This window comes from Crocodylus porosus, unplaced genomic scaffold, assembly GCF_001723895.1.
Source record: "Crocodylus porosus isolate Cpor-Errol unplaced genomic scaffold, CroPor_comp1, whole genome shotgun sequence".
NCBI classification, from domain to species: Eukaryota; Metazoa; Chordata; order Crocodylia; family Crocodylidae; genus Crocodylus; species Crocodylus porosus.
Window position 1 is genome coordinate 45,124,692 of NW_017728950.1, and position 22,555 is coordinate 45,147,246.

The 22,555-nt window shown below is 42.3% G+C and overlaps 1 protein-coding gene across 1 annotated transcript in view; it reads right to left on the reverse strand.

Moving 5' to 3' along the window:
* Nucleotides 1-1,986: 1,986 nt before the first annotated feature.
* COMMD10 (COMM domain containing 10) overlaps nucleotides 1,987-22,555 on the reverse strand; it is a 207,889-nt gene continuing 187,320 nt past the window's right edge. The window contains exons 5-6 of the mRNA XM_019555292.1: nucleotides 3,284-3,343; nucleotides 1,987-2,544 (exon numbers count right to left, since the gene is read on the reverse strand). Of these exons, the coding sequence (XP_019410837.1) occupies nucleotides 2,506-2,544; nucleotides 3,284-3,343 (99 nt within the window). The 3' untranslated portion in view covers nucleotides 1,987-2,505. The remainder of the gene's footprint in view (nucleotides 2,545-3,283; nucleotides 3,344-22,555) is intronic.

Consider the following 22,555-nt stretch of genomic DNA (forward strand, 5'->3'; position numbering starts at 1 on the left):
GGCTGACCCCTGCCCCTACCTCCCACAGGGCTGTTGCAGGGCTGGTGCTTACTGGTGCTGTATGTGACAGCAGAGGAGCATGTGGCAGGGGCACTGCGGCGGTGGGGCGTGGCAGTGGAGCCGCGCAGAGCTGAGCACGTAGGGCGCTGGCCAGGCTTCATGCTGAGCGGCGCCAGGTGCTGCAGGATGGCGGCAGTGTGGTGCTGGTGCTGTTGCTGGCTGCTGTGATATTGGTTTGGGGGGCTAAGCCCCATTAGCCTTGGCCTTCTGCCACCTACGCTGACAGGGCTGGGTGGAGAAAGCCAATGTTACAAACCCAGCACCTGTCGACCCCCATGTGAGGCAGCCCCAGCCCAGCACCTCTGACCCCATATGCAGGACAGCCCCTGCAGGGCTGCCGCATGCACCTGTGGGCAGGAGTTTTCCCTGCCTGACGCCTCTCAATTCATGTATAGGGTAGCCTGTGCAGGGCTGTTAAGGGCTCCACACACACCATGGAAAGCGAGTCAGCAAGGACCAGTCTCCAATGCTAAGCTCCTTGCACACAACTGGGATCTAGCAAATTTCATCTGCAGTTCCAGTGCACATGTGGCACGGCAGGAGGCACAACTGTTGGGATTGGAATTGGATCCTATTGTGCCATTAAGTGAATATCTGCCAGGGACCTTGGAAGTGCTCTGTTGTTTTTCACTGTTATCAAACCTGCGATTGTGAGGCAAGTGGAAGTCTCCTTAGTGCTATGAAATAATTCACTGAGCAGCACTGGATGTAACAACTTTGTTTTTAAGCCTCACATTTAGCTATGGTTAGCGTAGTACTTCAGGCAAAAAGACTGGTCAATTATCCAATTCAGTTTCGGTATCTCATATCATTTTTAGAGTTACAAATTTTAGCTACCTTGTACCCTATGCAAAACAATATAGATTCAATACGTTTCTGATGTACAATGCTGAAATTCTGCTCCATTGTTACAGGGAGTCAGAGCATTGGTGGTAGCATATTCTATATGCTGTATATATGGTGATACAGCAGCAAATCAATACATTTTTTAGTAATATGTCTGCTCACAGATGTAGTTGGGGCCTATGTTTTGTGTTCTTTGGTGCCCTGTGGTCACTGTATGTGTGAGAGCTCCTATCTTTAAATATAATTTTAATAATCTTCCAGCTATTTCAGGGTCCATTCTTCCTATTGAATATTATGGAATAAGTGACCATATCCTCCCTAAAACTGAGTCAGTGATGTTCAGCATGCATCACAAATTAAGCATAAATGACCCAAATCCTAGTTGCTCAAAATATGTGTTTGGTGATGCTTAAGTTGTATCATCGAGAAACTGAGAATTCAAGAGAAACTTCCTGCCTGAATTCTGCATTAGAATGAGGTGTTAACCAAGTCCTTTGAAGGATCTGCAAATGAAAGTGCAAAGCCTTGTACAGAGAATCCCTCAGGTACAAAAGAGGTATGTTAACATCTTAAATATTTATTTCCTTTCACTTTCTATTTATTTTCTTTCTTAGCCCGGAGTGAAAAATTCACTTAATATGCCCATTATTGAGGTAGAGTCATTGACAGACAACAAACAAGCACTAAGAGGACTGGTAGACTTCTCACACTAACTAGTACTCACCAATTTCAGTTCATCTGGAATAAATCTATGAAAACTTTACTAACTTACACTTTGAGACAATTTACATTATTGATTTCTTATCTTTAGTTATACTAATAAAAGTGAATACTATTAGGAACGAAAAATGAAGGGCTTCCATGAATCTGATTATCTGACTGGCTCTTTATTTACTGTGTGCTCTCTATACTCCTTGTTGTACACCATAATTCTTCTTCTTCTTTTTTTTTTTTAAACAACCACAGTGCTTAGCACTATATATCCCCACTGTCAAGAGTGAACATGCAGATCAGGAACATTATTTTTATTCTTTATAAATCATAAACTAAAATATTAAATGGTCCAAGCAGAAACAACTTATTTTTATAGATTTATTTTGAGCGATCTGTAATAAAGGTTTGACATTTGGGGGGCAAATTTACAGGGATGGAAACTTGGTTATGTTTTTGGGTTTTTTTGTTTTTGTTTTTTTTTAACTATTACTGTTACTACTAAAGTTCTGTAATGACAACATGGGTGCAGATTTTATCCCTGGTCCCTCTGTAGTATGCAAATTATCATCAGACATGTAATGAATTAAACAACACAGGTGATATGGCATAAAACCTGTAAAACAGTATGCTATTGTCTTTCCTTCTCAAGTAGGACTGTTAACAAATGCTGTTGGCTTAGAAAACAAGGGAAAGTCAATTAGAACCCTCAGAACTCTTAACAATGAGCTCCCTTGGGTAATGTTACTGGTCCAAGAGGAGATAAGCTATATAATTTTACAGGAAACAACCCACTGAATCCTTTAGCAAACACAGCTTGGCAATCTATCTTCAATTCAAAATAATGAGGTGGCAGGAGTGCAATGGAGAAACAGGTCTTCAAAAACATCACGTAAGGGAATCCAGCTGTGCTTGTATGGTCTCCAGCTATTTAAGGAACAAAAAGGGGAAAAAAGAATTTGTATAAAATATTGTTTAGAAACATGCAAACAGAAGAGAAATAACACTGTCTGCAACCATACATATTAAATCTATTCGTGTTGCAATACAAAAAATCCACCACTCATGAATATTTGTTTTTACATGAAGCTATTAGAATTCATTGCAGCAATTTAAATATTCAGATTTTAAAGAAACAGTTGTCTAAATACTCCTTTTTTTTAATAGGCACAGCTGTTTTGCTGTGAATTTCCAATGCATAATAACAAGGTAAAAAAATAACAGAGTTCATTCTTACTGGATTATGAGCCTAGTATTTGGGATGACAACAAAACACATTCAAGGAGTTCCTTACTGTTCGTCCTTAGCCCCCGCCCCCCTTGTTACATTATCAAGTATATTTTAAGAGTGACCAAATGTACACTGACATATATACAAATGTATCTGAACATTGTACACACATACTCTTTTTCAAAATGCTTTTGATGAGTTCTAACAAACCCAGTGGTTTTAATTAAAGCAGTTTCCCTTTTCTTTCAGATTTGATTCACATAGGCAATGCTTCCTACTGAGAAGCAGAAGGTGTTTACAAGGAAAGTTTAGTGCTAGCAAGTTCCTAGTAATAGAGGAAAACAGGGATGCAAGCGTATTTAATAAGACAATTTACAAGTGTGAAATAAAAGTGAATACAATATATTACAAAATTGTAACCATAAAGTCAACAGACCTTATTATAGAACTCGTACAGCTCTTGGTGACTGAACTCCACAAACACTTTCTTCAGGTTCTGTGAAGGAAAAGGGAGGGAAAGCAGGACATTAGCATATGCAATACAGTTCTTTTTATTGGTTGATCTCTATGTATGCCTTAATTTTAATGTCTGATTTGTTTAACGTTCACTGTTGGTTTGTACAGTACCTGTTCTGATCACTCCAACTGTTCATCACAACATCCCTGGTATACACCCAGTGTACTTTAATGACCAACTTAAAAGTCTACAACTACAGCTGGTTTTCTGGAAATGATCCACAAACCATAATAAAATACATGATAAGAGGAGAATGATTTCATTATCTTATTATTTTTAAGCCACAGATAAAATATGAAGATGCTATTTCATTTTTCTCAGCAGTCCATATGACCTCTAGTAAATGCCATTATGCAGAGACAAAGGAAGCAGTGCATTTGATTAAAGTTACATAGCTACTAATGCAGTACACCAGCACAGAACTAATACCCTCCATACATTAATCTAACAGTCATGATCTTAACATGCTGAGATTGCTAGAGTCATTTATGCACAGACTCAGCCCAAGTTCACAATTAGCGCAACAGCTTCAAAGTAATGCTTAAACACTAAAAAGTAAAACAACATACTTGGTGGAAACTACTGTGGCTAAAACAGATGTTAAGTAATAATCTTCTGCATGCATGGGCCTATGTTTGTCGGGAAGAGGGTTAAACTGAAAAATTCTATCCTGCTTTATATGAAACAGGTAGTTTAAAGCTTGCCACTGATTTCAAAGTATTATTGATCTGTCAAAAGTATTTCAAATTGATGCAATATTATTTTAGAGTTTCAAAGAAAGAGAGCAGGAAGTGGTATGAAGAATTACAACATTTCTCTGCCCAGTACCCATTACTATTTTTATTACTGCACCACAAACAAGCATTCAAAATCCATGTGCTGAGAACTGCGCAACCCTGAAGGAAAAAAAAACAAAACCAGCTGCCGCCCTGAGGAGTTTACATATAGATTTAGACAAAAGGCAAACAAATGGCAGTGGAAGTCAAGTATAACAACTTTGGGGGCACAACCTGCTTTTTTCAAGTAAATAGAAAATAATAGTGAATTTCTACACATCATCTGAAATTTCTCCTAACAAAACTGTTTAACACTGAAAAGAATGAAACGGAAGGAAATGTACAGAGAATTAAATATCAAAAAAGCATGTGATCATTTGCTTTTCTACAGGTTCCATACCTTCATAAGTTTATTTCCCATTTTTTTCTCCTGGCACGCCTTATAACTTTGTTATTTTCTTTTCACTGAATTTATAATTTATTACTTCATACACTGTTTGCCAGTTTTAGACTTTTCAAGTCTGGTCAATGTTCTCAATAATAAAATAGCACTTCCAAAAAACATCTACCAAGGTTCTGTGAAAACCTAGTCAAGTATCTTGTCTATAAACACACTTTGCACCAATTTAACTTTGTCAGTTTAGAAAATTATTTAGTTAAATTGGTACCGACTCCTTGGTATATGCTAATGGATCAAGACAAGAATGCCATATATCAGTTTAGAGTGAATTGGTAAGGAAATTTTGGATGTAAACAAAGTTATGGGAAATACACTGTTCTTAGTTTAATTAGTATAAGTCTTGATTCATAACCATTTATACTGCTGTGATCTGATCCAATGGATTCAAAGTAGTAGCTGGAGCAACCTTGCCTAATAATCACTGCTCAAATCAGATATTAAAGAGCCATAAAATTTCTGGGGCCAGCCTGTCTGGTGCAATGCCTCCTTCTGCCTTTGCAGAGAAAAGGCATCTTTCCAACAATTTCAGGAAGGTTACAAAGACCCAGAAAGGGACCAGTAATTTGTATGAGACACAGGTCTTTCCCATGTGGGACTGAACAATGCAATTCTGGGAATAGGATGGTGAATAAAACAAACTAGAACAGTACTTCTTTTGCCATGATTCCAATTGAATCTCTCTAAAAAAGCAAAATAAACTAACAGGAAAAGTAAAAGCATTTGTAAAAAATTATCAGCTAAAAAAACCAAGAAATTGCAAACAAGTGGTTTCTTCAGCAAAGGGGAGAAAAACATTATGAAGAAAAGAATCTATTGTACCAGCCTGCAGGGTTAGTATTTTCAGTTTCAGGGCTTTTATTTATTTATTTTAATGACTGTAATAGACACAAGGAAAAGTGAAGGGTCAAAGTGAAAGTAATCGAGTATCCTACTTTAAATTTATCACTTTAAATAAAAGTCTGGTCCAGCTTGGGTAAATAGCAATCAAGATTTGACATTTTAGGAGATTGTTCCTATGTAGCCAAGCTAAGATCAGCTTCACGTTATACAGTTGAACTAAAGATTTTCTTTAATACTCTTCTTTAAGCATCCATGTTAATAAAGCTACAGTTAAGATACAAAACAATGAAAAAATTGCAAGGTGGTCCCATGGATGCCTTATTTTTTTATTTACACTACAACAAAGCCAATATGTGTCTGTTAACAGACGGTGACCTATTTCTCATTAGTATGTAATATTTATAGTTTGGCAATGCTCAGGTAGCTTAAACAAAACTTGGGTTCCACTGTGCTGGGCACTGTATAAATATCTAGAGAAACTTGAAGGGCTTACAAAACAATAAAGAAGGTTTGTAGTCTAAGACATGTAATGAACTTGAGTTTAAAGGCAGAAGTGTAAGGCCATCAGTACAACAGAATCCCTCAATCTCATTGGGTACCTGGACTACTACTCCACTGAAACACACTTCTGTGTGTACATGCTGGGGGGAAAGCACTTGCATAGATCACACATCATCTTAACAGAAGAGCACAGAACGATTAGACAACAGCATGCAAATATAGCATCAGCAAAACCTGAAACATTGCAACATCTTATTTTAGGGGTGCACTGAAAGAGATTTTGGTGGCCCACAGCCAATATTAAGGAGGCATACGTGCTGATATTGATCTGATTTCCAATACAGCTGTGTGCAGCTGGTAAGTCTGTTGTGGTAGGTGAGGGGGGAAGGAAGGGGCACGGGGGGATCAGATCAACTCCTCCTGCAGTGAGGGAGGGAGGGGGCAGGGGTAGGTGCTGCCCAGCCAGGGCAGGTATGGGACAGAGCTGCTGCTCGTTGGGGGGAGGGGAAGGGTTCCTGCTGCTGCTTGCAACCGGGGAGGGCACAGGGGGAGGGGCATGTGCATCCCGATCTGTGGGGGGGGCAGGGGGGCAGAAGCTGCAGGCTGGAGCTGGAGCTGCGCTGGGCTCTTCTTGGTGGGGGCGCTAGGTGGGGGGCTGCAGCCACCCTTAATTTTGCCATAGGCCCCCTGTAGTGTCACTCCCAGCACCACTACTGCCAGCCAAAGTCCCAATTTAACCCCCCGCCTCCACCCAGACACTGGGAAGAGCTGGGCCTGTACTGAGTCAGTGGTGGCGGCACTGGGACGTGTGCTACAGGGGGCTACAATGAAATCTGGGGTGGCTGCAGTCCCCTCCGTAGCCCCCCTGCCGAGAAGAGCCAGGCACAGCCCTGGCTCCAGTCTGCAGCCTGGCTGCCCTGTGCAGATCCAGGGACACAAGCTCTCTTTCCCTGGTGCCCTCCTGGGGTGCGCACAGTGGCGGGAGCTGCTCCCCCCCATGAGCCGCAGCTCCGTCCCACTCCTGCCCCAGCTGGGTAGCGCCTGCCCCTTCCCTCCCCCCTCCCCTTCCACCACAACAGACTTACCAGCTGCATACAGCTAAACTCTGCTCCTCACTGCCTGGTGCTGCACTGTCGCTGCATGCATGCACAGGCATTTATCAGCCAAATTATCAGCCACTTCAGGCTGATTTCCAATACAGACCATTTTCTTTATATCTTGTACTGATCCAAGGGGTCTGGCAGCCATTTCATGGTCAGAGTGCAGCACCCCACCACCCCCAAAGCCTCCTATTGGCCGAGGGAGCCCAGTGGCCCTGTCCCTCACCGCTGACTGGCTACAAGGGCTGTCTGCCATGCGGCCCCATCCCCCACTGCTAATTGGAGAGGGGCAGGTCCATATGACAGACAGCCCTCACAGCCAAATCAGTGGCGAGGGGCAAGGGTAGGGGCATCTTGCCGGCAGCCCTTAGAGCAGGGAGCCCTCCCTCCCCTCTTTGCTACCTCAGTGGGCTGCTGCAGCACCCTGAAGACTGCTGGCTCCCTCTAAGGAGCCAGTATTTTATTTTCAGTGATTTTCTTTCCCTCCCCCTTTGCAGATTTTGTGGGCATTGCCTGCTTTCATGGGCACTGCTAGATTTCACAAAATCTCCAAAATTTCAATTTTGTTAGGTCCCTACTTATTACCTGAAGTGTTTCAAGCAAAAAGCAACAGGTAACATGGTTACAACTATGTAATTAGAAGTTTCTGAACAGGTACCATCACAAAGTACCACCACAACCAATGCCTAAGATGGTAAGTCAATGCCATGGCAGGTTTCCAGAAAAGATCACAGTCTGTTATGATTATTATTCATTTGGTTATAGTTATTATTCATTATGGTTATTATTCATTTATTATCCATATTCTGTGAGAATACAATGCATATTTAGGGACAAGTCCAATTAAACTAATAACTAGGTTTGAGAACTAGGTTACAAAACCAACTGTCTGATAGCCTAGGGGCATTCATAGCAGGGACAAGCTGCACCATGCCCTGTGCCCCCGGGGCTAAGTTTGTTCCCACACCCCCCAGCCCCTGCTGCAGCAGTCCTGGAAGCCAGGGCTATTCCTAGGGGGGGTTGGGGGGGAAGGCAAATCAGGGCAATTGCCCCGGGCCCCACACTTTGGGGGCACCACAGAATTGGGTGGAGTGGCTGCGGTGACTCCATGCTGCTGCTGGCTTCCCATTTGGCCACTTGGCACCCCGCCCCCCACTGCTGAATCTGCTGCTGGCTTCCTTGTGTCCAGAGGCAGGGCCTTGCACAGGCTGATTTGCCTTAGGCCTTGCACCCTGCTCGGGTCATCTCTGCCAGAAGCAGCCAACGCCAGCTGCCTGCACCATGGCATTGCACAGCCCTGGGGGGACAAGTGGAGCCTCGGGGGGCTTGGGGCACAGCACAGCCCAGCAGCTGCAGGCACCTGATGTTGGCTGCTCCTAGGGCCACTGCAGCAGGGGATAGCATAAGGATGGACAAGCTGCGCTGTACCCTGCATCCCCCAAGGCTTCACTTGTTTCCACTCACCTCAGCCCCTGCTGCAGCGGCCCTGGGAATGGCAGACCCCAACTGTGGAGGGAACTGTAAATCAGTGGGTGAAGGGTGGGCGGTTGTGGTTCTTGCTGCTACATGCACCCTAGTTGGGCCACAGGCTGGGGAGCTGTGCTGGGGTCTTCTCAGAGGGCACGTGCCCCCGGATCTGTGCACTGAACAAGAGCAGACTGCCACCCACCCTGAGCACCAGATCCAAAGGCAGCGCCTGCCCCACCCCCAATCACTGGCACAGGAATGTACTACTATTTTCCCTGATTTAAACTGATTTTTTTTTCTTCCTTTTATGCCGATTTCAACCTGGTTTTTATGCTTGGAAAACCCAGAAAAATTACTGGATTTTATTTTGAAAATAAAAACTGAAAACATGGAACATAAAACATGGAAAATAAAAACTGAAAACATGGAATGATAAGGCACTGGGTAATATGCTCATTTTGGCTGGTGTGACTACAGAGGTTTGCTTGCTGCACTCCGGACTAAATTAAATTTTGATTGAGTTCAGAGTGCTTATTATCCCTAACAAAAATGAAACAATATATTTACAACTTTTTAGGGCTGTGCAAATCAAAGGTTCTGTATCAGCCCCAGAACATTCTTATTGCTGAACTGACTTCCCGTGAGAAACACATCCTTAAGTTTCAAGAATGTGTGAATTAACACTCTGAGTCACCTAACATTACTATATATGTTTTAAGTGCTTAAATTAAACTTTGATGTCATTTGCCTTTCTTCATGTCATTTGATAGAATCTGGTTTCATTTTGCCTGTCCTCTCATCTCAGTCATGTGTCAGTTTATAAATGTATACTCCCTTGAGAAATTTTGGACAAAACTAATAAGTATAATTGATTAGGACTGTCCCCCAATTTTTTTTATCTTCCCCTTTACTCTAAAGTCTCACTTTCATAATAATTGCATTCTCTCCCAACTCTCACATAGTTGTTCTAAGGCTAAATCTCTTTGTGTGGGAGGCAAAGGGAGGGAGGATGAATTCTTCCTGTTCCCAATCAACATTAATACACGGCTTTGCTCCAGCAGTTCAATAAAATGACCACTGCTGCTAAACAAACATTTAGCTTATACTCAGTGACAGAGAATTGTTATGTCCTTTAGCCCTATATAACTGTTTCAGCAAAGAAATACAAGCAACAAAAACTTCAGCACAACATGTAAAGCTTAGTGCCTCCAGGTTTTGTTGTTTTGTCACAACAATATGAAAATAAATCTGTTTAAAAAGTTGACAAGTGACTTGATTAGAATTGAAAAGAAAAGAAAAACATTTTAAAAATATCTTCTGCTCTAAGTATTTGCTTGAAAACAGTTTTAGTCTAAACACATGGATGTCAAAAGCATTAGTGCTAATGATAGTTGCCTGGGACCTTACATATTCACCAAACCCTTTATACACGCAGCTATCCCCACTTACCAAACCAGGCACTGAGAGGATATAAATAAAGTGTGAATGTCTGGGTTTAAAGTTAACTTGATGCTAAAAACCCTGACATGACTGTGATAGTTCTGTGAGCAGGAATCCCTCAGAACCTCAGTCACTGACCTGAATAGTGAAACCCCAATGCTGCCATACAGTGTATTTCCAGAATCCCTGAATCAACTCCATCCATCAGGTTCCTTTTGTCTTGCCTAATTTTTCACGTATGATATCAGGGAAAGTAAATTACCAATGACTTGATATCAGTCAAAGATCAGATTCCTGCTAGAATTAGGAAAGACTTATACAATCCAGTGAACTACCAACTTATATTGCTACTGACTTTATTTCTTCCAAGGTCCTGGAGCATCTTACTCTTCCATGCCCGTCTCCAGAGGTGGATGATACTGTGTTGAGCAAGCTAGATTTCTCTGAAGCCACTGCACTTACAATCAAGGTCTAGCACTGAGCAAAAAACTCAAGGCTGGAGTGGTGCTTCTGAATTTGACTGTAGCTTATGATACAGTCTGGCATCTTGGTTTCTCTCTCTCTCTGGCACCATAGTTTTTCTCAAGTAATTAAGAGTTCTTTTAAAACGGTTGGCTAACGCTACTGAACTGTTCCTTCACAACAGGCAGTTTGGGCCATACATAGGGGCAAAATATTATTTTGAACTTCCCTCCCCAAAATCAGCCTGCCAAAGTTGGGGTTCATCTGTTAAATGGGAAAGCTGTTATCTTCACTGGAAAAGAAGCACACCTGGAAGAACTGCATGTCATGAAGCTGCCAAGATAGCTGCCACTTGATGGGCTCAGGAAGCTGAAGGGGCACAGTCCTGTGTTAATCCTCTCGAAACTATGGTTATTAGCTGAGCACAGTAGCTTGTGCCTTAAAGAGCAAGTGAACCGCTATCAGTATCTTGAACTACTACTTGAATTTCCTGGTGTGGCAGGAAGTTCCTGCCGTCTCTCCTAGATCGTCTCCTGGGATGCCACAGCCCGGGGACACAGAAAGTTCCTAGAGGGACTTACTCTGTCCCACAGTCAACCCCGACTCTGGAAGAACCTTTTTTTGTTGTCTTACATTCTGCCTTTCAAAACCAAGTTGCACTTTTTTATTTTGGGTGTGATGTGAGAAAATACAATACATGGAAAAGAAAAATTGCCTCCACTCAGACCTGCATGCTTGCAATATTATTTCATCTTCGCTAAAAATGCACTCACATTTTTATCCACTCACAAAAGTTCATTCACACAGATGACATTTGCTTCAGCAACCATGCTCAGACATTTTATGACCCAGAGAAATGCTTCCCAAACCTTTTCTCAGCGTGACCCCATTTCCTCACTCCCAACTTGCAGCCCCCCACCCCTCCCCAGGTGCCTCTCACTCCTGACCCACAGCTCTCCCCAGGGGCCCCAGGGCTAAGGCCTGCAGCCTCCTGCACCCCACCCCCCCAGCAACTCCTGAGCCCTGGCTGCTGCTGAGGCCAGAGCACAGAGCCTGACTCCCCCCCCCGCCCCCTCCCCTGTGGCCAAAGCAGAGCTCATATGGGGGGGAAGATGCTGGTGACTCGCTGTGGGCTTGGGCCTCCCCATCCCATTGTCCTTCTCTGCTGCCCAGCAGGTGGGAGGACCTGGAGCAGGAGAGTGACCCCATTCACAGATGTTGTGACCCCATTTGGGGTCATGACCTAGGAACCGCTGACCTGAATGGCAACATGGACAATCTGGTCAAATACTATAGCAACTGGCGACTTCCACACACTGTGACCAAAACAGCAACAAGTATATTCTATCTTCAAAAACCTCTCTCTACCCAAGAACTGAATGCATCATTTAAGAGACATGAGCTGGAGCTGGTATGACCCTGGACTGGACTCCAACCTTTCAGAAGCAAAGTAACAAAATGCTAAAATCAGCACATGTAATACCGGTAATCTGTAGAGTAAATTAGCTGGCTCAACTGGGGTGTCACTGTACACCTTCTTAAATAGCATTCACTATTTGCTATTCAACTACAGACTACTGAGTCCCAGGCAGGTGCCACTCAACACAAACACCAGTTATACACACAAGCTAGTTAGTGCCCAAATATGCTCACCCATGTGTTCATAAACCTTGGGGCTCCCCCTTTCACCATGGTGTTTAGCAACATAGCACCCCTAAACATAAATTATTAATATGCGACAATGATGGAGAAAATCCATGCTGATTCTGAGCTGCCAGCCATTATATATGAAGATCTTTCAGCCTCCTGCAGCACGTTTGACTATCACATAAAGACACTCTCTGGGGTCCAATACACTGCCCTGGGACATGTCTCTGGAAATATGTGGGAGGGGCCTTCATCAGTGATAATAACTAAGCTTCTAATCACTGACTTAAACATTTGTCCTCTTGGTTTTGACCTACCATGCTACATATGGGCCCTGCAGAATTGGTCCTGGACCAGTCAAGGTTGCTGTGCAGCCAACCTTCACAGATGGGAACAGCATGAAAACCCAAACTGCAGCTGTGGCCAAACACAGACAATAATAAACATTATTACAAAAGCCCTCTGTCCAGACTTAATAGTGACCTAATGACACCAACAACAGCCAATGAAGAACATGCTGCATAGAATAGCAAGATATAGAAAGAAAGAGAAAGACAGAGAGAGAAATCGCAAAGCTACAACTACTTTTTCGAAGAGATCCACTAACTTAGGAAATTAATGCCAACTTCTTCAAAGCAAACAGATGGAGGGACAGGTTGGCTTGTATTTATAAGTGTCCACTGATGACAGGGATGCTATATAAATTTTTAATTCATGTGGAACATTCAGTTTATTCAGTTGTAATTTGCTAATAGCAACTAAATAGAGCCAACACAAATTCAATATACTGCTAATTTTTAATGTGGTCTTAATCCAGTTCAGAATTATATATGTTTAATATATTAACTTTTTGGTCACCTTTCAAGTTCCACCATATTCCAATAAAAACCTATTCAAATATCTAATGTACAGAGTGCAGATAAATAAATGGGGATATTTAGGGCCAAATTCAGATACATTTTAAAGTACTTAAACTAGTATTTAGGAACCTAGATTTCCATTCAACATATGCTTATATCAATACAGATTTTTATTATATCCCTACACCTTGCATTTTATCATGCATCTTACAGTTCACTGAGTCTAAATGAGTTGTAGGCGATTCTACACTGATCTTGAAGACTCAGAGAAGAGAACTGTGACACAGCAAGAGAAGCTGAGGGTTCAAAACAAAGTATGCTAACGGAAGCTAACTCCTGCTTTCACCTCTTTCGGAGTATAAGTCATATCAATTAAGACTCCCTTCATGCATCAATACATGGGTATTACGCAAGTCAAAAGGAATCAGCTGACCATAAGGGAGATCAGTTGGATGTAAGATTTCTAAATTATACCACCTGACACATCATTACAAAATTTGACCTTTACTCCTCTTCCTTTTCCCAATCTTACATTTCCTTGTGAAAATGAATGATGATTGTCATAGAAAATCCATATCTTACTGACCAAGTCATATATATTAATGTTGTACCCAGACTTTTTAGGTCCTAACATGTGAATACTATAAAAGAGAACCTCAAATGTGAAATTAAGAGATTTTTCTTATAAAAAATAACCATATCTATTTAAGGTGTAGTTTGTAAGTATGTAATGTTTCTATATTTTTAAGGTATGCTCTCATTCAGACAAATCCCTACTTAAAGTAGAATTTATTGTAGTCTTTAAGAAAGGCCAGAATCAGCTGTATTAAATCCTGCCTCTCAGATCCTCTGCAATACATTATTAGTAATTACTCCATAAGAATTTCTTGGGTTGACCTCTATGCTTCTCTGACACTTTTCAGAAAACAAGTGTGTTTGAATATATATGGGTCTGAGCCTTTAAAAATGATATGGGGAGTAGATGACTGGCCTTGATCAATTATATTATGATAAAAGTGCTTTGTCTTCACTAAGAATGTATACAGAAATAGCTATATTAACCTGGCCATCCCTTTTTGACAGTGAAAACATAGCCTAGAGCCCTAGAAGATGCAGAAATCTAAAGCTGCAGCATTGCTGTACCTATGCAAAAGCAGACTTATGTGATTTGTTTTTGTAAAAATACACCTAACAATAAACAAATGGCCTGCTTTGCCAAATAGCTAATGAAGTTAATCCCTAGATATTATGAATTGACATAATTTTCACAGGTCAAGCATCTTGCTGCCCTTCCTTCTCCAATGGCTAGAAAAAAAGTCTACCGAAACTTCTTGCGAGTAGTCAAGGATCTTTCCCCTCATTTTGAACAGTGCACACCAACATTCACAACACGGCAGTCATTAGCTGCAAAATGAAGTGTGTAAGTGTACAGATTTTAAGGCCCCATAGAGAAAAGCTTAGTTGTGGTTGCCAGATATAATTATATAAAAGAACAAATGTCTTTAATAATCACTACTACCCCATGAGGCCAACTGCCAGTTCAACATTATATGGTCTGGGACCCTACTATCCTACTGTCCAAATCCAGTTTACTTTGGAGTCACCCTTGATTGAATCCTCTCTACAAAGGATACATCATGAAGACAAAAGCAAAGGTGAGCACTCGTAACAACATACTGCATAAGCTCAGCAACTCAAAATGGGGAGCTAGCCCCTCAATCATCCAAACCACTGCTCTGGCTGTCGGCTTCTCCTATGCTGAGTATGCATGTCCTTTATGGGAGAGATCTGTATGTGCTAAACACTTTAGCCAATTCTGTATGATAGCTGCCGATACATCACAGGATGTCTGAAGCCTGCCAGCCTAAACATCATATATCTGTTGGCTAGAATCATTCTGCCTGACATCAGGACATCAGGGGCAAGCAGGATAGAAAGATCGAGACAAACTGAACATGTGAGACACCCTCTGTACAACCACTTCGCAGCACACAAATGTCTAAAGTCAGGCAGGAGCTTCCTCAACAGCAACCAACTTTTTGATGCCACACCTGAGGCTACACAACTACAGATGTGGTACGAGAGGCTAAAGAAAATACCAGACCGCAAAAAACAAACATTCCAGTGGCTGAGTCTTTACCACCAGGGGCTGACGAACCATGGCAAAGGTGGCGATGTCTCAACCACCTATGTACTTAAATTGGCATACCAAGGATCTAATGAAGAAGTGGTGTTATAACATTGGTTCAACAACCTGTGAGTGTAGCACAGAGCTTCAGACTATGCAACACCTCCTGCCTGAAGGCATGGTACGATGAAAGTTCTTGCGAAATGTAATAAACAAGCACAAGCATGTGCAACAAAATGGGCAAATATGATGTAGACTACAACCCCTTCCTAATACAGTAGTTACTAAAGTTCCTTGATCAGCCTCAGGAACATGGGTTTTAAAGCAACAATTTTCATGCACTGTTTCCTTATTTTGCAAATTATAGCTTATTCCCATTACTGTACTAAGTTTTTTGAAGAATGAAACTCATCAGTAATTTAAAGATGTATTCCTCTTCCTACCAAAATGTATAGTTACCAGGTGCAGTAAAAGAAACCCTAGCAAGGCATTCACAACTTAATCACTCCGTATTGCTTACACACTGTGTAGACTGAAAAAATAAGTATATAAAATCTATTTTCTCTTTTCTTAGTCAGGATTTTTCTACTTCAGTCACTAAGACAGTTTATTCATCAGCAGAAATTATTTTATTTCTGAACTTTTTTTATTCATCGGTAGAATTATTCACAATTCTTAATGCAAGAAATTAAGACCATTATAAATCTAGGTTTATATTTAAGCTGTTTCCATTTTGTGCTGGCAGAGCAATCTTCAAAAAATCAAGGAAGACCATATGCACACTTAAATGAGTGTTTAAATTAAAGTTTAGTTACAATGTAAGCATGTTAGCTGTAGTAATCTGAAGCCAGTTTCCTTTCAAATAAAAACAATGAAGAAACTCAACATTTCACTTATATTTCTGAAGCAAAGGCCCCCCCCCCCCCACATGTTATATCCATTACTCAATTACCTGGTTAACTGCACAATTAAATTTAGGGTGGCTACACATTCAATTTAACTCTGGTGCCTTAAAAAGGTCCAACCAACTATAAAATTATTGCTGGAAACTGTGTAATAACGCTATAGCTGGTTTTTATCCAACTTTAATCTGCATGTGTAGGCTGTGCCCCTATGCCTGGGAGACCCGTCAGCTGAGGGGGTTCCCAGACACAGGAACTTGCTTCTTGCTGGTACAGGGGGAACCCAGGATTGGACTTCCACTGCACTAGCAACAAAGCATGATAGGATCTGATTCACATGTGGCGTGGCAGGAGACATGATTGTGTGGATTGTGCATTAGATCCTTACCTGCATGTGTAGAGGGGCCCAAAGTTTCTCAAAGTTACACAGGAAGTTTAATGTATATTTTGCATATAAATGCAGAAAAGAGTAGCTTTAAAAGTGCCTTCTGGTCCCCACACCTCAAAAAAGATATAGAAGAACTAGAGAAGATCCAGAGAAGGGCAACAAGGGTGATTAGTGGTATGAAGGGGCTTCTGTATGAGGAGACTGAAGCAGCCTATTCAGTTTAGAAAAAAAGACACATGGGAAGGGGTGACAATACATGATAAAGGTTTACAAAATACTACATAGCAAACAAAGTAAATATGCATTTATTTACTCTTTTGCACCGTATAAGACCTAGGGGTGCCTGCAGATGTGCAGGGAGACTGCTCCAACACTGTCATTACAGTGCAGAGCAGATCTGATTAATTGAGTCTGCTGGAGCATGTTAATTACTGCACTTCAGTAGCCTCCATGTCTCATATGTGTCCCTGCACTTCAAAATGGTGGCGAATTTAAGTTACAGTGCCCCTGCCACCATTTGATGAGCTTAAGTTAAAGCGCCCCACCACCATTTTGAAGCACGGGGACAGTGATACATGAGACACTGCAGACGCTTTAATTAGAGTGGCTCTCGGAGAATGCCCTCCTGAATTGGTCCTAGACCAGTCAAGGTTGCTGTGCGGCCAGCCTTCACAGATGAACACCCAAACTGCAGCTGTGGCCAAACACAGACAATAACAAACATTATTATAAGAGCCCTCTGTCCAGACTTAATAGTGACTTAATGCTCTAATTAAAGTGACCTCCCCTCACCACCCCCCAGTCCTGGAACATGTGTAAAAACGCGCTTTGGGTCACAAAATTAAACTAGTAGGTAGTATGTTTAAAACAAAAGGGAGTTTTCTCTCCCACTGTGCAATTAGAGTATGGAACTCATTGCCACTAGATGTTGTGGAAGCTGACAATTTAGCTGCATGCAAAAAGGGCCTGGACAAATTCTTGTACAAAAGGAGCATCCGTAGCTGTTGAGCATAGGAGTTGAGGATAGAGCCTCTGAATCCAAACTTCCTAGACCAGTGCTTCCCAAACTTTTCCTCAACATGACCTCATTTCCTCAGCATGACCCTTCATTCCCAACCCCTCCAGGTGCTCCACACTCCTGACCTATAGCCCCCTGGCCCTGCCAGTGCCCCTCACTCCCAATCCACAGCCCCCTACTCTCCCCAGATGCTCCACAGCCAGGACCCACAGCCCCCTGCCCCTCCACCCCAGCAGCACCTGAGCCCCAGTTGCTGCCTGCAGGGAACAACAGCTGCTGAGACTGGAAAGTGGCGCTCCCCCCCAACCACCTTTTTTTCCTGTGCAGGTGGCATGGCCAGAGTGAGCTTGTTTGTGGGGGGAGGATGTGGGCTGCCCACTGTGAGCTTGGGGCTCCCCACCCTGCTGTCTTTCCCCTGGGCCTTTGCACTCTAGTTGGCTGGACCTGGAGCAGGGGAGAGTGCTGCATCATGACCCCATCCACTAACGTTGTGTCCCTATTTGGGTTCGCAGCCCACAGTTTGGAAACCACTGTTCTAGGCCTTAAATGCTGAAGACTGCAAGTGAGAGAAGAACAGGGGAAGAAAACCTGGTCACACCCAGTTGACTCTCTTTCAGCATCCATGCTCTGCCATTGTGTAACGTAGGATACTGGGCAGGATGGACCTATGGTCTGACCCAGTAAATGGCAATTCTTGTGTTCTTATGCTTCCAGTTCCTTAGGCATCCTCCTGCCAAAGGAATTCTCCAAAATAAGACATCCAATAGTCATATCTGTGTTCAAACTAAGACCATGTACAGACATTCAGTTTCTCCTTGGACAGTTGCTGCTCTCCCAAGAGGAACCATGAATGTATAGCTGTTCAGGATTTTTCTCTGAGTGAAAATGGCCATTCCAGAAGAAAAATATCCTGAGAACAACCATGGTTAAATCACTCCCAGAAGAGCATCTATATAACTTCCCTTTCTGAGAGAAGCCACGGTATTGTCCTCCAGCATCCCAGTCTGCTTTGATCCTGCCCCACTTCCATGGAGACAGCTGGCATGTCTACACATTAAATTAATGTGACGTAATAAACCTGGTGTATAGTGCACCAGAGTTTAATGCTCCCAGGTGCCACATGTTCATGTGTGTCTAGGACTGCACCACGTTGGGCTGGGTCAGAATAAACTCAGCCGGCAGGAGACCTGTGGGGCCAGCCTGCCAACCCGGGGCTGCTCCAACCCAGTTTAATGTGTTGCAGGGGGGCTGGCTGAGGCATGAGGGTGCTCCAGTATGGGGCTAGTTGGCAGACAGACCCCACAATGAAGTACCCTCATGCTCCAGCCAGCCCTGTCAGCATTTACACACATGTTGCTATGCACTAAAGAACGGCACCATACGATAGTACTTGTGTTTACAAGTACTAACTTATGGCAGAGTTAGTTTGCTTACTGAGGCCTAGTTGCAGCTTTGTGTAGAAGCTGAGATTTTACTGCAGAGCTAATTAGGCAGCTCTGTAGTAAATGTCTAGCATAGATGCATGCAGTGTGTTATTAGGCCCTCCTGTTCCAGCCAAGAAAGGAGCAGAAAACCCTCCCCGTCTGCCCCGCCCCCCCGCCTTCATAATCCCCATTTTTGGGAACTAAATTCTTTGCTGATTTTGACCCAAATTTGTGAATATTTTTGGTTAACCTAAAATGGCATTTCTTGGTGTATAAGCTTGCCACGTGAAAAGGTATGCATGGCTCCACTGTTTTCTGTCACCTCATTCTGGTTAATTTTCTGTTCTTGGAGTCTCTCTCAGGGTCTAAACAGCATAAACACTAGAGTGAATTTAACCTAATATCCAGGACCTGAAAATTCATAGAAGCTTAAGCTATTATAATTATGGCATGCCAAATATTGCAGCTTACAGAAGTGTCCTGGAAAACAAAAGCCTACAGATTCATTCCTCAGGAACCAAAAAACACTGACAGAGCTGGGGGCCAAAACTCTCTGCTTAAGCAAGAGACAGTAAGAATTAAGCCCCTAGGAAATCTTACACAGAACTCCTATGCAAAGTTGGCTTGCAGCTGAGATGGTTAACCAAGTATTACAAATTGTTTCACTGTTACTGTGTACAAATTGGATATGAGCTCCTTCCCACTTCTGAAGCCTACTGAACTGAGGATCCTCAGATCTTGTTTCAAACCTTGTGGATGTCCATCTATGAAGTCAAAATAATTGTCTGATAAAACATTTCATAGAAAAGAAATTTGGCTCTGACTTGAGGACAGTGGTCTGGGTCCGTTTCTAGCACAACTGTTCTAGCAGCCGTTTTAGATGGGATAACCATTCAAATAAATGGAGCTTCAGAACATGCTATTAAAATACAGCAGTATTAGATGAAAGGAGGAAGTTTACAGCTTTTGTGGTGGTAATATTTGAGTATATTTGGCTTAAAAAATAACAAAGCAATATATTAGTTTACAGCATAAAAGCTTTCTTCACTTTCAGAAAAACAAAGATCGGCAGTGAAGCTTAGATTTTGCAAGTTACAGCAGTAACTTTGGGGAGATCTCAAGTGCTCCTCTGAGCTGAGGCCTGCAGGATGAGACCTACTCCCATGGACTCAAAGGGATGTTATTCATTTGATTTATTCTGAACCAGGATTTTGTCCTCTTCACTTTTAGAGAAACACCTGTATTTCTAAAGTAAAGGAAGCTTAGAATGCTAAAGCAAGTGATTGACAACAAATGCAGAAGGGTAAACTTTATCTATAGTAGAAAAGTTTCTCATGGTTGACTGAGTGTTCGGTCCTAGAAAAACTTGGCCTGTGATTGGTAACTCAAAAACAAAAGAATCAGCTTGTACTTCCCTTTCATCCTGATGATCTGTGCAGGGCAACTTCAGCATAAACTCCCTCCCTGAGCTTGGTTTCCTTCTCTTGTGTCAGTCATGATTTTCACAGAAATAATAACAGACACTTGTCACAGGCCAGCTGAAAAGTTTTGGCTGAAAGGGAATCAGGCAGGGGGGAAAAAAGACCTAAGGAAATTTAAATGTAAATAAAACTGATTTGGGTGGGTGACGTGAAAATATCTGAACAGAAAGACATTATGCAAATAGTTGAGCTTGTAAAATTTGTAATTTTTTTTCATTCTTACTGAAGCAGGTCACCCATAGGCGCCCCCTCTGCATGTGCAGATAAAGGCGCAATTAGATCTGTGTGATTCACTCAACCCGTGCCTCCTGCCATGCCACATGTGCATGGCAAGAGGCATGACCGTGGGATTATGTATTAGATCCAACTGTCTCGCTGTAGAGGGAGCCACATCCTGGGCTCCCCCTGAATTGGTAAGAAGCAGGTTTCCAAGGCTGGAAGACCCCATTTTCTTGATGGGGTTCCCAGCCACAGAAATCATATCCAGTTGGGACAGAGTGGGCCATAGCCAGGACCAAGAGTCTCCCCAGGTGTGGGATGCAGCAGGGACTGAGAGCTCCATCAGCTGCAGGACTCAGCCCCTGCAACTGAGGAGCAGCACTGTTGAAGTCTCCCAGCTGCAGGGAGGGGTATGGAGCAAACCACAGCTGGGAGACTGCAATGGCTGGGAGATCACAGCAGCTGCTATTTCTTCAGCCGGAGCGGACCCCTTGTGAGTGGGAGACTGCATTGGTTGCAGTCTCCCAGCTGTGGGTCTGCCTACATGTGCATTAAAGCTGGACAGAAACCAGATATAAAGTTTATTATACACATTTCAGAGCAATAACTTCATATAGGTGCTTGGACCTTTTTAAGGCGCAATAGTCAATTTAATAGGCACAAAGGCAACCAGCCTAATTTATTATGCAATTAACAAAGTAACTGTGCAATAGATATAACATGTAGAGGGGCCCATAGTATCATCATTTTGGACTTTCTATGGATGATGGGCAGAGCTTTTGTGCTGGAAGGTGTTAACAGCTGTTAGCAGGCATGTCTGATCGCTAAGCAATTACAGATCTTGTTGAAGTTGATGCCTATATTATGTGGGGGTGTCAGAAGCAGAAAGCATCCAGAAAGCCAGCAGAGAGTGAGAACTGTGACCAGCAGCGTGTGAGACTCAAGCAGCGGTAGAAACAGAGCTCTTTGGGGCGCAGAACAAGCTACAAAGATAGGTCTGCATGTCTGCACCAAGAAAAACATTTCCCATTTGTTCCTGCTGTGTTCAGGGATGACTCGGGGTACATTCTTCATAAACAAACAGTATCACAGTAAAGAAATGCGTGACTTGTACAATCAACCTCGCTTCTTAAAGAAACAACCTTGCAAGACCCTGCATATTTGCTATCTCTTTGATCAAGGGAAACACTGACATCAGAATGTGGTTCAAAATAAATTGCCTACCACCCTGCACAAGAGATTTATTTAATCCTAAAAATCAAACACCACCTTTTATGACACCATTTAAGGAATACAGATTAATACAAAAGCAGGAAGGCACTTTGAATTCAATGTTTCTCAACTGAGATATGCAAGCTTCATATCTTGGGAGATCACTTTATGATGATCCTACAAAATCCAATCTGGATTGATAGGCAGAAGAAGAGACTGAGGGAGGTTAATTTTAAGATGAACTAAGACCAGAATCAGTAACTCAAAACACTGACCAAGGATACACAGATAGCACTAGATCGGACAAAAATATTTCTTCACCAAACTATACAGCACTACTACCTAAGATTTCAATCCCTAAATTTTAATACTTTTTAATGACTACAGGTATTATCCTTTAGATTAAAGCTTGATGAAATTCTTACTCTTTTGTTATTTTTGCTTTAAAGGTATGAAAGGTTTGACATCTTTTCATGCAGTTTAAAAGCAAAAAAAAACGCTTGTATTCTCTCTAGATAATGTACAATTTCAAGGTGTTTTAGAATTACATTGTAATTTGTCAGTTCATTCATCAAAGCATACCTATTTGCTATAGAAGAGCCTGATTTGAGAGAAAGAGAGTGTGAGCAAGCAAACATAAGTTTAACTCAGTGTGTAGATCCAGAGTAATAATATAACCAAGTAATCTACCATTCTGAATCAAAGGCCCTTGCTATAGGTTACATTTAAGAAACAATTAACAGGTTAACTTAACCTAAAATAGTAACCCAACCACAAGTTTCATAGTTTCTAGGGTCGGAAGGGACCTGAGCAGATCATCTAGTCCAACCCCCTGCCATGGCAGGAAAGAGTACTGGGGTCAAATG